At 35.1% G+C, this 16,546-nt stretch overlaps 1 protein-coding gene across 5 annotated transcripts in view; it reads left to right on the top strand.

Annotated features, from left to right (window-relative positions):
* Window positions 1-16,546, top strand: part of Kdm4c (lysine demethylase 4C) — a 395,886-nt gene that overhangs the window by 67,972 nt on the left and 311,368 nt on the right. For all 5 annotated transcript variants that reach the window (XM_076845987.2, XM_076845986.2, XM_076845983.2 and 2 more), the window contains one exon: window positions 12,078-12,271. In XM_076845987.2, coding sequence (XP_076702102.1) covers window positions 12,078-12,271 — 194 coding nt within the window. The remainder of the gene's footprint in view (window positions 1-12,077; window positions 12,272-16,546) is intronic.

Raw genomic sequence — 16,546 nt, 5'->3', positions numbered from 1 at the left:
AAAGAAGATTTCTCTGAAGTCACTGTACATAGATAATGCACAGAGTGTGAGGTAAGAATGGTGTTCTAGCATCTTTTGACCTTCTGCGCTTCCTGTTATCTTATCTAGAAACTAGTCTCATTTGGAGACAGCAGTTCTCAAATTGGAAGTCATGGAATTCTTTGGTGGGGCATCCTGTCATGTATTCTGTCAGATACATCAGGCAAAATTTTATAAGCAGAACATGTTTAAATATGAACTCATGTCTCTGCACTTCAATATTTTAAATTATTTTTCTTTAATAATGATTTGCTAGCCTATGTATTACTTTTATCATTTTGAGTTAATTTTATTAATGGATAAGTTAAAGTTAAAAAGATAGTGTCAGATCGTAAGATGAAAAGTTAATTGCCTTATACTATGTATTTTTCATTGAGAGTTTGGGGGAAAATTTTTTTTTTCTTTTTTGCTATTTCTAAGCTGGTTGAATGGTGGGTGAGAGTCTTTTGTCTTCCATTTTTTTTCAGTCTATATCTCCATTTTTAAAGGAAAAATTACATTTTTCTTAATATAAATAGTTAATATTTAAAAATTGGAAAGTATTATATTAGAGATGAAACTAAAATAATTCATGGAGGCATTCAGAGACAACTGTCAGAATCGATTGCAAATTTCTTCCCAGTGGTTATTTTTTTGTGAACAAAAATCTATGATTGAATTTAAGAAAAATTAAGAAAAAAATTTTTTGGTATACTAGTCATTGAACTGAAGGATGTTTTGCCAGTGAACTACATCTCTAGCCCCTTTTACTTTTTATTTTGAGACAGGGTTTCACTAATATGCTGAGGACCTCATGAGTGAGGTACTTACTTTGAACTTGCCTTGAATTTGGCAATTCTCCTGAGTGTCTGGGATTACAGGCATGTGGGACTGTGCCTCACAGTACTTGTATTTTTGTTTTAAAGTTTTTTCCTACATTTTTAGTTGGTGCATTATAGTTGTACATAAGGATGGGATTTGTTGTTACATACTAGTACATGCACACAATTAAACAATATAATTTAGCCAGTTTAGCATGTAATTGATTGTATTTTTCAAAACAGATGAAGATAGGTTTTGTTTTCTTTTTTTCTTTTGCTCTCATTTGAATACATTGTGAATACCTTTTCTTGATAATAACCATTCTTCAATGTGATGATTGAAAGTTGATCTTGTTTTGTTTTTATTGGTGTCAGAATGGTTTTCGCTGGTGGAGGAAAGCAGAAACAAACCATGAAGAGGAATTCAGGTGGGAGGTGGAGGCAGGAAGGGTATGATAGTTCCTTGTTTATGTCCAAAAGCATGGGGCCTGGAATACTTCATACATAGTGGGGTGACCAGATCACTACTAACCTGACAGAATAGCAGCTGGCCATAGATACTCACTGACCTCTTATTTGACCCACTTATTTCTATCAGAACAATGTTGTCTTTGGCATCAGAGTCTTCCTCTGTAAAGGGAAGAGGTTGAATTAGCTACTCTCTGAGGTTTCTCCCAGCTTAAAAATGTTTGTTTTGTACTAGGCAACATTTCTTTAAGGTGAACTCAAATTGATAGTGAATTTTTGTAAGTTCCATATTTCTTTGTATTATAATTTTGTAAAGAGCCACTTTACAATAAGTTGCCTGAGGTTTGGTTATCTTTTTATATGAAGATTTTGGTTTTAATGACATCTAGCCTGTGGATGACAATTTTTTTCCTCTTTCTATAATGGGAGAACTTAAATGCCTTCATCCACCAGATGGTGCTCTTGGACAAGAAATTAATCTAAGGCTGTGAGTTTCTACATAATGTGAAACAGTTTAAATTGTTTCAGTCATCAGGAGAGTTTTTAAAAATTTTATATATTTATCATGTCATGATACCATTTATCCTGAAATAAAAAACTTGAAGGCAGAACACTAACTTCATGTGCAAGGCAAATATATTATCAGCCTAGATAAGTTTTGGTGCAGAGGGAACTCTATTGGCCTGTGGAATTGTAACTTTCAGATTATGTGAAATGTGCCTTATCTGCTAGTATATCATGGCTGCTTTGTAGTGAGTGAAATGTTAGCCTACATGACTCTGAATTATGCCAGGGAAGATGAAGGTAGTGCTAACTGATGTTGCATTCTGAATGTTCTATCAGTTCTGGAAGCTCTGTTAAGAACCATGAATGTATTTGCTATGAACACATTCCTGGTTAACCTATAGAAAAGTTTTTCTAAGGCATTTACTTAGGAATGGAAACACTATCTTTTTATTTCTTTAAACATTTTCATAGTCTTTACTTTCTCTCTGTTATCAGATAATATTGGATTGTTTTCCAAAGAGTGTCCACCTGTCCCGATTGTAGTGCATGCCCCGCCCTACCTCCCCTAGAGCCCCCCCATTGCTGGGGATTTAACCCATGTATTCACATGCTAGGCAAGTGCTCTGCTACTGAGCACATAGTGTATATGTATTTTAAAGACACCTTTATTAAAATATGATTTGCATAATACAGAATTTACTAATCTTGAGTATATAATTCAATTATTTTTGTGCATTGACAGTCCAGATTCAGAGAATTTCCATAGCTCTAAGAGCTTCCTCATCCTTATCTATATCATTCTCTTCTGCACTTAATATTCACCTTATTGCTTGTCAGTCTTATGCCTATCAAATACCTTGGGTGAATTTGCATTTCTCTGATTACAGATTATTTAGAGTGTCTTTTCATGTCTTTATTGATTATCTGGGTTTCTGCCTTTATGAAGTGATCTTTTTCCTATTAAGATTATTTGACTTTTTCTTCTTATTTGGATTTTTTTGTTTTTTTTGGTATTATGGGTACCAAAACTGGTATTTTTTTGGTATTATGGGTACAAATCATTTGTTGAATTATTTGCTCTTGTTAGGACTCATTTATTCTTTTAATGAAAAGAGCTTTTGGTTTGAATGTGATTTTACTAATCTTTTCTCATTGATTTATTTTTTAATTTTCATAACTCATATCCTTCCTAGGGCTCTGAATAGATTATGTCTTCGAATTTTAAATGTGCTATCCTTAGTGTAGCTTAATTTACTTTTCAGTGCTTTCTATCTTATTGTCTTTCTGTGTCAGTACCTTAATTTTATCTTCTGATTTACTACTTCTCTTGCTTAATCCTTTTGTTGGGTTTGTAGTTTAATAATGTTTGTTTCTTTTCTCAAAGTCAGTCCCTTTTTCCAAATAGACTAGTCACTCCAAATTTATTTATTTTTTTTTACTTGCTTGTCTTTGTGATTCCAATTTTTATTTCTTTAAACATTTTCATATTCTTTAGTTTCTCTCTGACAGTTCAGTATTAGCAGTCCTTCTGGAAAAGGGTGGACTAAATGATTTGTTAGTTGTTTCTGCTAGCTTTCTCCATTGTTGGCTTGCCTCCCTGTATGCATGGTGATCTTTCCTTGTATGCTTATCTTAATCTTAATTTGTGGAAAATTTCCAGAATCAAATGCAGAATATTTTTTCTTCTAAGAGGATTGGAATTGCTTCTGCCTGAGATCAGGGACTACATTAATCTCAAACCCTCAGTGGTCTTCCCTTTTATTCTGTCCCTCCTGCATCTTTTTTACCCCCATACTCACATTTACCTTTAAGGTAACAGTTTGTTTTTTTATATGGCCTTTTTTTGAGGAAGGAGCACAACTTGATTCTTTCAAAATTTGCTGTATGTTGCTTAATGTTAAGAATACTTGAAATAAAGGAAGCCCTACTATAAAATTATAGGTATTTGGTAAATAAAATGCAAAATATGTCTGTCTTAAAAGTAAAGAGTTTAGAGAATGTAAGACATTTTTATGGAAAGGAAGAAGCAAGAAGAGCTATTCTGTCAAACATTGTAATTGACGTAAAAGAAAAGTGAATTCCATATAAATTTATTTTATTCTTTTATATATAAAGATCTTGAGGAAATCTCTTAGTTTATTCAAAGCATGGACCATTGCTTTTATTTTAGTTAATGGAAGAGTTTTCTTTTTATTATGGTATGTGGCACTGAAATTCAGGAGATACATGGGGCTTATGGCTTTGTTTGGAAATCAGCCAATCAAAGGAGTTGAGGATGAAGGCTGGGAATTGGGAAGGAAATGAAATGTGGGTTAGATGTTGATGTTGCCAAGGATGTAATATAGAGAGAGTGATGGCAGTGAAGGGTGGAAAGCCATGAATGAGAATGACAGGCTAGGGGTTAGAATTAATTTTGGGGGACCAAGGGACATGTAGGCTCTTCGTCTTCTACTACATGGAAGGTACTGTAAAAATATGGTTGGTATGAATTGTGTGTGTCAGTTTTCAGTTATTTCCCTATGACTTCCCAGGCTTTTGTGTAAAGAAAATGAGAATACATCTCCTGAAATAAGTCAAATAGAATGGAGAAAATCTTGACTGTTCTATGTCTTCAGTTGATGTGTTTCAGTGGGCATCTAGGACCCCTTTTGTTTTCTCAGTGTTGATTCTGTAGCAGCTTCTCATTCTTAGGGGCAAATATTTTAGCTCTTGGAGAAAGCAGAGGGTGCTGTCAGGTTGCCCTTGGTGGCTCAAAGAATTATCATCTGTGGATTTGGCAGATGTACTTGACAAATGGCTAAATTTCATCACTGGCTCCTCTGCACTCTGCTGCCTCAAAGAGGCTCCTCTTACACAGTTTTGTTCCGGGCAGAACGGGATCCTGCTTATTCTGAAGTTGGCTATTCAGTTTTCATATTTACTAAGTCTTAGTAGTTTTCCATCTTTCTTTCTTTGGCTCTCATTGGCTCCTTCCAGAGAGCACACTAGGAAATGAAGAGCTAAACAATAAAATAAGTTGCAAACTCTTTGTACAAAGTGATGGCACAGGGGGATAAATTATATATACAGAGTGAATTCCTGTGAGATTTATGCATCTTACATAATCTTAGATCACTTACTGAACACATTTATGGAGTACCTGACATAGCTGTTTAGTGTTGGGCAAATATGTGATTAGTTTTAAAGTAGTTTCTCTGCCCCAAGCTCAATTCTGTATTTAGAACTTGTCTTAAACTCCTGCTTCCTTTATTCCTTTTAAATTATTGTTAACAGATGTGAACACTTTAATGCCTACTACCTTTTTGCATATGTGGCCACAGATGTATTTTGTTTGATAAATATAGTTTTAAAAATTAGTTAATGTCACCTAATATTTGAATTTTGGGCTTAACTTAAAAATTTGGAAGATCTGGCGTAGTCTGAGTGACTGTAGTAGATAGGAACTGAGTATTAACTGTCTCCTTTAGGCAGGATAGTAGATGGTCTCCAGATATTCCTCTACCACCTTTATTGAAACCTCCTTGCTAGTTCCCCTTGTGATGTTACTTGCATGGCTCTGTGGGCATGTCAGTTTACAACTTATTTTATTGTTTAGCTCTTCACTTCCGGATGTGCTCTTTGGAACATGATGTTGTTGGAACATAATGTTTGGAAACACCAAATTGAGGTGTGGTGGGCTGTGAACTCCAGGGGAGATTGATTATTCAAAGAAGCTGTGTTTTTTTTAATTCTAAATTTTTTAGTTATACGAAACATTAGAATTCATTTGACATCATTAGCATGGAATGTAATTTGTTCTAAGTCCCCAGTACTTCCTCTTTTCCTCCCCTGTTCCTTCATTCCCTTTCTTCTACTGTACTGATCTTTCTGTTATTTACTCATAATTATTTTTAAAATGAGTGTCTTGTGGATGTGCATGATGGTGAGATTCACTGTGGTATAATCACATATGTAAATAGGAAAGTTAGGTTAGATTCACTGCTTTGGTCCTTTTTTGAAATAAAAATTTAGACAAATTTTCAATTTTTTTTTTTTTTTGTACCAAGGACTCTCAACCACTGAGCCACATCTCCAGCCCTATTTTGTATTTCATTTAGAGACAGGGACTCACTGAGTTGGCTTAGTGCCTCACCATTGCTGAGGCTGGCTTTGAACTTAATATCCTCCAGTCTCAGCCTCCCAAGCCACTGGGATTACAGGTGTGTGCCACTGCACCTGACTCAAAACATTTTTACTTGTACTTGGAAATTCTATCTTTGCAACTCTTCTCTGAGAAAGGCAAGTCTGAGTTTATGTATTATTAAGAGACCTTAAGACCCCACTTCTGGTGCATAGAACATGTTACCTTGAAAGTAGATCCAGTGAGAATTAGGCCTTTACATTGGGCCTTATAAGGTCTGTCTTGGCTTGTTGACTGACTGGAACCCTGGTAACAGCTCTGCAAAGTTGAATCATTGAGAAAAATCTCGGATTCTATAACTGGTAAGTGGTGGAGCCAGCACTTGGTCAGAGAACTTTCACCTCACCTCTAATATACCATGTTGCTCTTCTGGTGTCTTGTTATTGTTTTATAATCAAATTCCTCATTCCATTTTAGTATTTGCTGAGTGAGGACAGAAACAATATGTCTGTTAAACATGATTTGTATGTTTAATTCTCTAGCTTTTATATTAAAAGAAGGGGCTGGGGATGAGGCTTAAGCGGTAGTGTGCTTGCCTGGCATGCGCAGGGCGCTGGGTTCGATCATCAGCACTACATAAAAATAAAAATAAAGATGTTGTGCCCACCGAAAACTAAAAATAAATATTAAAAAAATTCATTCTCTCTCTCTCTCTCTCTCTTTAAAAAAGAAGTCTTTTTGTAGTCTTTGATAGATATATATCATCATTTTTTTGTTGTTCTAGATGGACACAATATCTTTATTTTATTTATTTTTATTTGGTGGTGATGATTGAATTCAGTGCCTCGTATTTGCTAAGTAAGTGCTCCACCACTGAACCACAACCTTAGCCCTGTATCATCATTTTTATGTCTTTATTTCTTAGAAACCCATTTTGTATTTATTAGTACCTTTAGTAGTTTTAAGAAATTTGTTGGGCTTGGGAATGTGGCTCAAGTGGTAGCACGCTCGCCTGGCATGCTTGAGGCACTGGGTTCAATTCTCAGCACCACATAAAAATAAAATAAAGGTATTGTGTCCATCAAAAAACTAAAAAATAAATATTAAAAAAAATTTGTTCATGTCTTTTCTTATTTTAGCTTATTTTAGTTGTTTTCTCTCTTCATTTATATGTGTGTGTGTGTGTTTTGGATAGTGGGATTGAATCCAGGGATTATTTACCCCTAATCTACATCCCCAGTCATTTATTTTATTTTATTTTGAGACAAGTTCTAAATTGCTTAGGACCTTGCTATAAGTTGCTAAGTCTGGCTTCAAACTTGTGATCCTTCTGTCTCAACCTCCTGAGTCGCTGGGATTATAGGCATGTGCCAACGTGTCTGACTTATGAGTACCTTTTTTTAATGTTTTGGTTTATACCATCTCTATTTTTTTTAAAAGAGCTTTTTCAGTTATGCATAGTAGTTGGGTTTATCCCCCAAAACTCATACATGCATGGAATTTGATTTCAATTCACGATTCCCCCTTATCCCTCCTGTCCTTCTTTCCCTTTTCTATTTTTCTTCTTACACTGTATTTGACTTCCCTTCACTCATCTTGTAGTTTATGTTTGATTTTTTTTTTAAGAAATATTTTATTAGTTGTTGATGGACCTTTATTTATTTATAAGTGGTGCTGAGAATTGACCCCAGTGCCCCACACATGCCAGGCAAATACTCTACCACTGAGCCACAACCCCAACCCCTTGATTGGTTCTTTCTACCTAGACACAAAGGTGAAGTTCCCTATCATATATTTATGCATGCACACAACATGATTTTTAAAAAATTCATTCAGTATTGCCTTCCCTTACACATCTCTCCACTCTACCTCTTGATCTCTTTCTTCTACGTTATTGATCTTCCCTTTATCTTTAACTTATCATATCCTTCCTTCCGCCTCTCCATTATATTAGCATCCACATATGAGAGAAAACATTCAACTTTTGAGTTTCTAAGTTTGTCTTATTTCATTTAGCATGATATTCTCCATTTCCATTAATTTACTGGCAAATGCCATAATTTCATTCACTTTTTTTTGTGTGTGTATCGCACAATTTCTTTTTTCCCCCCATTTTAAAAATTGAGATCTTTGTATTTATTACTTTTTAAAAATTTATATATTTTAATTGGGTATATATGACAGCAGAATGTATTTTGACTCAATGTACACAATTTCAGCACGGCTTTTTATTTTTCTGATTGTACACGATGTAGTGCCACACCATATGTGCAGTCATAGATACCTAGGGTAATAATGTCCATCTCATTCCACCATCTTTCCTGCCTCATACCCCCTCCCCTCCCTTCCCCTCCCTTCCCTTTGCCAGATCAAAGTTCTTCCAATTTTTCCTTGCTTCCTCCAAGATTTCTTAATCTGAGTTGATTCCATAATTTAGCTATTGTGAATTGTGCTGCTATAAACATTGAAGTGGCTGTGTTGCTGTGGTATGTGGATTTTTAGATATTTTTGGAAAATACCCAAGAGTGGAATAGCTGAGTCATATGGAAATTCCACCTCTAGTTTTTTGTGGACTGTTCAAACTGATTTCCAGAGTGGTTATAATAGTGCGCATACCCAAAATGTATAAGTAAGTGTTCCTTTCTCCCCACAACCTTGTCAGCATTTCTTGTTGTTTGTATTGTTGATCCTTGACATTCTGACTAGAGTGAGATGGAATATTAATGTAGTTTTGATTTGCATTTCCCTGATGGCTAGAGATGTTGAACATTTTTTCATTTATTTATTGGCCTTTGTGTTTTTTCCATTAAGAAGTTTCTGTTTATTTCTTCTGCCCATTTATTGATTGGGTTATTTTATTTATTTATTTATTCTGGATAGTACTCCCCTATCAGAGGAGTACTTGGCCAAGGTATTTTTCCATTCTGTAGTCTTACTCTTCACACTTTGAATTGTGTCCTAGCTGTGCTGAAGCTGTTTAGTTTAATGGCATCCCACTTATTGATTGTTGGTTTTATTTCTTGTGCTTTGGGAGTCTAGTTAAGGAAGTCTGTGTCAGTACCTATGTGATGGAGTGTTGACTCTGTGCTTTCTTCTCGAAATTGTAAGGTTTCTGGTCTAATTCCTAAGTCTTTGATTATTTCATTTTGAGTTTTGTGCAGAGTGAATCTCAATGTGTTTTTAATTTACGCAATCAAATTATATGTGTGAAATATGATAATAGATGTGAACATAATTCATCTACCCTCTTACACATTCTGGGTTCTGAAATGCATTCTCTGATGTGGTTCAGAATTGCTTTTGTCTTACGTTTGGGCTGAGGCATGTAGTAGAGAACTATCTACTATAACATTTCCTCTAATGTGTTGTTCTGCACAATACTGTTTTAACAGAATGTAAATGCATTATAATTTGACAAGTGTCCATTATAAATGGACAAGCATCTATTGTCAGATGATATTTGAGAAGTGTAGAGTTAAGCATAGTTAAATAAGATTCCAGAACCTTTAAGGCCTAAACAGTAGGGCGTCTTTGGGTTTCCTGTTAGCATTGAGACTATCTATATTATATATATATATATATATTTGAGAGAGAGAGAATATATATAATATATATATTTTAATATTTATTTTTTAGTTTTTGGCGGACACAACATCTTTGTTTGTATGTGGTGCTGAGGATCGAACCCGGGCCACATGCATGCCAGGCGAGCGCGCTACCGCTTGAGCCACATCCGCAGACCAACAGTGTGACTATCTAATAGGAGGATAAAATGAGGCCAAAAATGTTTGATCACAGCATTTGGTTTCATTGGAAATATTTTGGGGAACATTGGGCTTGTATGATGTTTGCACTGCTCCTCCTTGTTTGTTAGAAATGGCTTATTGTTTGTTGAGGTTTCTATCATGTCATAATGCTGCAATGTGTACTTCAGTCTTCTGGTGACACTATAGAGGCAGTCACTATACAGGGAGTCCAGTGTGGCCTGCTTCTTAGCTGCCCCCGCCTTTGTTTTTTTTTTTTTTTTAAGATTTACTTCTTTTGAACTGCCATGTGATTCCTGATAGGAGGAGGTTACAGTGATGGAAAGTTTTCAGTTACTAATCATGGTCCAGTGGTGAGTGATTTCAGATAAGAGATGCAGGACAGGCCTGGCATGGTGACTACGTGATTAGGGTGAAGGGTGTTGGGCATGGGGAGAGACATCCCCTGGAGGTCAAGAGAGTTGTAAATGCTGGCCCCCACACCTGCTGAACATCTTGTGGAAGAGCTTTGTTGAGTAGGGATGGAATGTGGGAAGAGGCATTTGTTTGAGGGCTTGGACTGGTATTCAGACTCCGTGGAAAGTGAAACCTTTGACCTATTTTGACTATTGTGGGGGCTTGTTTGTAGTTGGAGACTTTCTGGAGACTCCTTTTAACCAAACCCAGTCTACTACTACTCCTCAAGTGAAGTTTGCATTATAGGCTTTGAAGTGTTTGTGTGTACCCCTGAGTGGCAAGAATGTCACAGCTTGTATGTGTTTGCCACCCCTAAATTTTAGCTCCTCACTTCTTTTTGACAACTGATGCTGTGAGGTGTAAGTATCAGAGCTGGAAGCATAGAGTTGTTAAACTTATACTAGCCTGGGAATATTAATTTCTTCATTTGAGAATATTACCTGTTGTATAGGATTGTTTTGAATATGTGTTTTGTAAAGAGGTGCATAGTTCAGGTAAGTGATAAACCAGCTTTACTCCTTGTTTTCACATGTGAAGGGGACCTGGGTCTCTTTAGAAGAACCTTTGTGGACTTGGTCTTTGGGGGCAGTTACCCAAGTTAGTTAATAGTGGAGAACAAAAATTGGAGACAAAATTTTATTTAATTTTTATATTTTTAAATTTTTAGAGCTTTATGGTTATTTTTGGTTGTTGGGTTCATCCTGACAGACTCATACATGCATGGAAAATTGATTGTGGTTCATGATTATGCTGGAGAAGAAAATTTGAAGCAATAAGATTCTTTCTCTTTGTCAATATTGACTATTGTTAATATTTGCATAACTCTGTAATTGAAATTTTAAGATTGTTTATTTTAGCAAAATAAATTATGTTTCAGCATTATGGCAACCTTGCCTTGCCCAGAAGAAATTGCTGCAGCAGGTGGGTTATTTGCCCACCATTGGGGAAAACATCAGCACTGAACTTCAAAGCTTTTTTTTTTTTTTTTAATCATTTCTCACATGTTTAATAGTGGCTTTTGGGAAGCTTTCTGGAAAGATTTACTAGAAAATAGTAGAGTATTTATTACCTCAGTTTTAAGAATTTATGTTTTTATTTTCCAGAGGTTGTGTATCCATTGGTTTATTTTTAATTTTTAATTTTTTCCTACTGGGGATTGAACTGGGGTGGGGGGGTATTAACCACTGAACCACATCTAGAGCCCCCTTTTATATATTTTTCTCTTCAACTCTAAGGTTACTGTTTAATTGAAGGATCACTATAAGTACATTAATCTTTGGTTTTGAATACTGCAATTTTAAAAAAATAGCATGTAGTTTTTAGGAAATGATAACACTTACTACATGGATGAGGGATGACAGAAGATAACTTCTATTATTGGTTTCTTGAGATGATGTTTGGTATTGAATGTGACCTTTAAACTAATGTATAGAAAAGAAACAAACAAGAAAATTTAGCCTCTCAAAACAAAATGGTATGCCAAAGACAGAAATCACACACTGGGTCACCTGCTTTGAAATAATTTTTTATTAGAAACAAGTGGGAAGTCGGGTCTCAAGTTTCATTTCCATTTTGAATCAAGAAGTTACTTGTTATCATTTTATAAAAGTAGTTATGTAGAAGTTCACGATGTTGATAGTAATTTTGGATTAGCAGTAATGAATATACATATGTAGCCCTTGAATAATAATATATTTCATTTTTTTTATTGGTTGTTCAAAACATTACAAAGCTCTTGACATATCATATTTCATACATTAGATTCAAGTGGGTTATGAACTCTCATTTTTACCCCTATTTCATTTTTTTCTATGAATTAAAATATATAGTATAATGATTGGCTGGTTGTAGTTTTGAATAGTAAATGTTATCTTTCTTAGTTTATTAACATTTGATTTCTCTTTCTTTCACTTCCTTCTCCAGGGTGTGGATGAATGGAACATAGCTCGTCTAAATACAGTCTTGGATGTGGTTGAAGAAGAGTGTGGTATTTCTATTGAGGGTGTAAATACCCCTTATCTTTATTTTGGAATGTGGAAAACCACATTTGCGTGGCACACCGAGGACATGGACCTCTACAGCATTAATTATCTCCACTTTGGAGAGCCCAAGTCTTGGCAAGTTCCTTGTTTAATATTCATTTGCTTATGAGTTTTCAAATTTGCACATTATGCACATATTGAAGAGCTTTCCTTCTTTCATTTGGTGGATTCAGATTTATGTGAGGCTTAAGGAAGTTTTTGGCTATAATGATTGTATTCCTTTCTGCCCAGGTTTTGTTGAGAAACTTTAAATTCAGTGGTGACTTGTATATATATATATATAAAGTTGACTGCAGACCATTTTGAGGTCCATAGATTGATAGGTATTTTTAGTCTGAAATGATTTGTTAGGAATTTGTAGTTATTTGAGCATTTGTTGGAGGGTTTGTTGTAAAATCTAGTATGTGAGCTCCTGTATTCTGTAATTTGCTTAAAGAATCTGAAAAGTTAGTAGCAGAACTTTTCTGGAGATTTGTCAGAATTAAAGAGGACATTAATTTAAATTTTTAACATTGGGAGTTTGGATGAACTCTCTGCTTTCTTATTTAGAATGATGATTGTTTTTTCTGTTCTTGGGAATAGACTGATGTTGACTCTTGATCACTTATGAAAGAATATTGTAGTCAAAGATAAGACTGATTGTAGAGACTATTGTCTTTGGGAAAGAGTTATCACTGCTCATAAGTAAGAATAATTGTTTTTGGTAGTTAATATATATATTTTCAGTATTAGATATTAAGCATATAGACTCCATTATATGCCTTAGGGGTAGATTTATATTATCACTATTATATTTAACCTTGACCATTATGTATAATGATAAAACAATAAACAGCAGTGACTTATGACAACTCATCTACATTCTATTTTCTAGGATAACTACTCTAGGAAAAGAGTGGTATAAATGTCTCTGAGGGTATTTCCCAGTAGATCTTTGAAAGATTATATTAATGTAGGATAAATAATTTGGAGGTAAACTTTATTATCATTAAAATTCATTTTACAAAACTTTATATTTGAAGTGAGCTTTGAAAGGTGGTAGGAGTAATACAAAATCATATAAATACTGGAAAGCAGGCAGTAGATGTAGCAGAGCCTAGACTTGAGAGACCACCAACCAGGTCTCTAATATTTATTCTGCCACCAACATTTGTGGCTTTGGACAAACAACTGTACTTCTGGGAACCATTTCCTCACCTATGTTATTACAAGCTTAGGCAGAATGGCTTCCAGTACTCTTTGTGGTTTGTGATCAGACCCATATGAATATTTTCATTTGCTTAACCAAATGAGAGGGTGATGAGGTGATGATGCAAAGTTCTGTATGTATGTCTGCTTACGTGTGCACTGTTTTTCTTTTCTACCTTTACACTTTAAAATTTTTTTTGTTTTAATTAGTTATACATGACAGTAGAATGCATTTATGCACTTTGAAATATCATACATAGATTGAATGTAGTTTCTTTTCTGAGTGTACATGTTGCAAAATCATTGATCATGTAATCACACACACACACACACACACACACACACACACACAGTAATAATGTCTGTTTCATTCTACTATCTTTCCTATCCTCATATCCCCTCCCCTCCCATCACTTCCCTCTACCTAATCTAAGGTAATGCTATTCTTCCCTAGTGTCCCCCGCCTTATTGTTAATTAACAACCTCATGTTAGAGAAAATATTTGGCCTTTGGTTTTGTGAGATTGGCTTATTTCACTTAGCCTGATATTCTTCAATTCCAACCCTTTACTGGAAAATGTCATAATTCCACTCTTCTTTAAAGCTGCGTAATATTCCACTGAGTAAATATACCATATTTTCTTCATCCATTCAACTATTGAGGGACACCTAGGTTAGTTCCATAGTCTAGCTATTGTGAATTGAGCTGCTATAAACATTGTTGTGGCTGTGTCACTATAATATGCTGATTTTAAGTCCTTTGGATATAAACCAAGGAGTGGGATAGTTGGGTCAAATGGTGGTTCCATTCCCAATTTTCTGAGGAATCTCCATACTGCTTTCCACAGTGGTTCTGCCTATTTGCAGTCCCACCAGCAATATATGAGTGTTCCCTTTTCACCACATCCTCGTCAACTATATTATTGCCTGTATTCTTGATGATTGCCATTCTGACAGGAGATGAAATCTTAAGAGTAGTTTTGATTTGTATTTCTAATTGCTGGAGATATTGAACACTTTTTAATATATTTGTTGATCAGTTGTATTTCTTCTTCTGTGAAGTGTTTGTTCTGTTCCTTAGCCCATTTATTGATTGTGTTATTTGTTTTTTTGGAGTTAAGTTTTTTGAGTTCTTTATATATCCTAGAGATTAATGCTTTATTGTAGGTGCATGTAGTAAAGTTTTTTCTCCCAATCTATAAGCTTTCTCCTCACGTTATCAATTGTTTCCTTTGCTGAGAAGAAGCTTTTTAATTTGAATCCATCCTATTTATTGATTCTTGATTTTACTTCTTGTGCTTTAGGAGTCTTGTTAAGGAAGTCAGATTCTAGGCCAACATGGTGAAGATTTGGTCCTATTTTTTCTTCTATTAGGCACACGGTCTTTGTTCTAGTGCCTAAGTCTTTGATTCACTTTGAGTTGATTTTTTTGCAGGGTTTAATTTCATATTGCTACATATGGACTTCCAGTTTTGCCAGCATCATTTGTTAAATAGACTATCTTTTCTGTAGTGCATGTGTTTGGCACCCTTGTCTAGTAAGAGATAACCATATTTATGTGAGTTTGTCTCTGTGTCCTCTATTCTGTACCATTGGTCTACAAGTCTATTTCAGTGACAATACCATGCTGTTTTTATTACTATAGCTCTGTAGTATGGTTTAAGGTCTGGTATTGTGATGCATCCTGCTTCACTTTTCTTGCTAAGGATTGCTTTAGCAATTTAGCTATTCCAGGGCTTAACACCCCGCCCCCCCCCCCCCCCCCCCCCCGCCGCCATGAATTTCATGATTGCCTTTTCTATTTCATTGGGATTTTAGTAGGAATTGCATTAAATCTGTATAACACTTTTGGTAGTATGGCCATTTTGACAATATTAATTCTGCCTATCTGGGAGCATAGGAGATCTTTTCATCTTCTGAGGTTTTCTTTAATTTTAGTGTTCTGGAGTTTTCATTGTAGAGGTCTTTCACCTCCTTTGCTGGATTGATTCCCATGTATTTTATTTTATTTTTTTTGAGGTGATTGTGAATGGAGTAGTTTTCCTAATTTCTCTTTTCAGTGGATTCATCACTGATGTATAGGGATGTGTTTGATTTATGGGTGTTGATTTTATATCCTGCTACTTTGCTGAATTCATTGTCTAGAAGTTTTCTGGTGGAATTTTTTGAATCTTCTAGATATAGAATTATGTCATCAGCAAAAAGGAATAGTTTTGAGTTCTACTTTACTTATTTGTATCCCTTTAATTTCTTCCTTTTGTCTAATTGCTCTGACCAGAGTTTCAAGGATGATGTTGAATAGAAGTGGTGAAAGAGGATATCCTAGTGTTGTTCCAGTTTTTAATGGGAATGCTTTCAATTTTTCTCCATTTAGAATGATGCTAGCCTTGGGTTTAGAATATATAATTTTTACAATGTTGAGGTATGTTCCTACTATCCCTTGTTTTTCTACTGTTTTGAACATGAAGGTGTGCACTATTTTGTCAAATGTTTTTTCTGCGTCTATTGAGATGATCATTTGATTCTTGTTTTTAAGTCTATTAATATGATGAATTACGTTTATTGATTTCCATATGTTAAACCAATCCTGCATCCCTGGGATGATGCCCACTTGACTGTGGTGCACTATCTTTTAAATATGTTTTTGTATGCGATTTGCCAGAATTTTATTGAGAATTTTTACATCTATGTTCATCAGGAATATTGGTCTGAGTTTTCTTTCCTTGATGTGTCTTTTCTGGTTTTGGTATCAGTGTGATACTAGCCTTGTAGAATGAGTTTGGAAGGGTTTCCTCCTTTTATATTTCATGAAGTACTTTGAGGAGTATTGGTGTTGATTCTTTTTTTAATGTTTTATAGAACTTGGATGAGACTCCATCTGGTTAGTTAACCTTTAGTTTTCCCTTGTGGGTGACCTGTTTTGTGTTTCACATACCTGTCCCCTCAGTGTGTCGTCTTCTCTCTAGCCTTAGAAGCTGGCATTTAACCTCTGCTTCTTCCTTTTCTTCATTTTGACCATTAGACAACAAGTTCTGGATGTGACTACTTGTGATTTCCTCCTGAATTGGATAATGCTGCTCTTTCTGTCTGGGTATACCTTAGATTGTGCAAGAAGACTCTCAACTATGTGTACTATGTATTGGCCCTCACTTACACATGTATT

Source organism: Callospermophilus lateralis, chromosome 2 (assembly GCF_048772815.1).
Source record: "Callospermophilus lateralis isolate mCalLat2 chromosome 2, mCalLat2.hap1, whole genome shotgun sequence".
Classification (NCBI taxonomy): Eukaryota; Metazoa; Chordata; class Mammalia; order Rodentia; family Sciuridae; genus Callospermophilus; species Callospermophilus lateralis.
The sequence above is the reverse complement of the archived record's forward strand: the minus strand, read 5'-3'. Positions and strand labels throughout refer to the sequence as shown.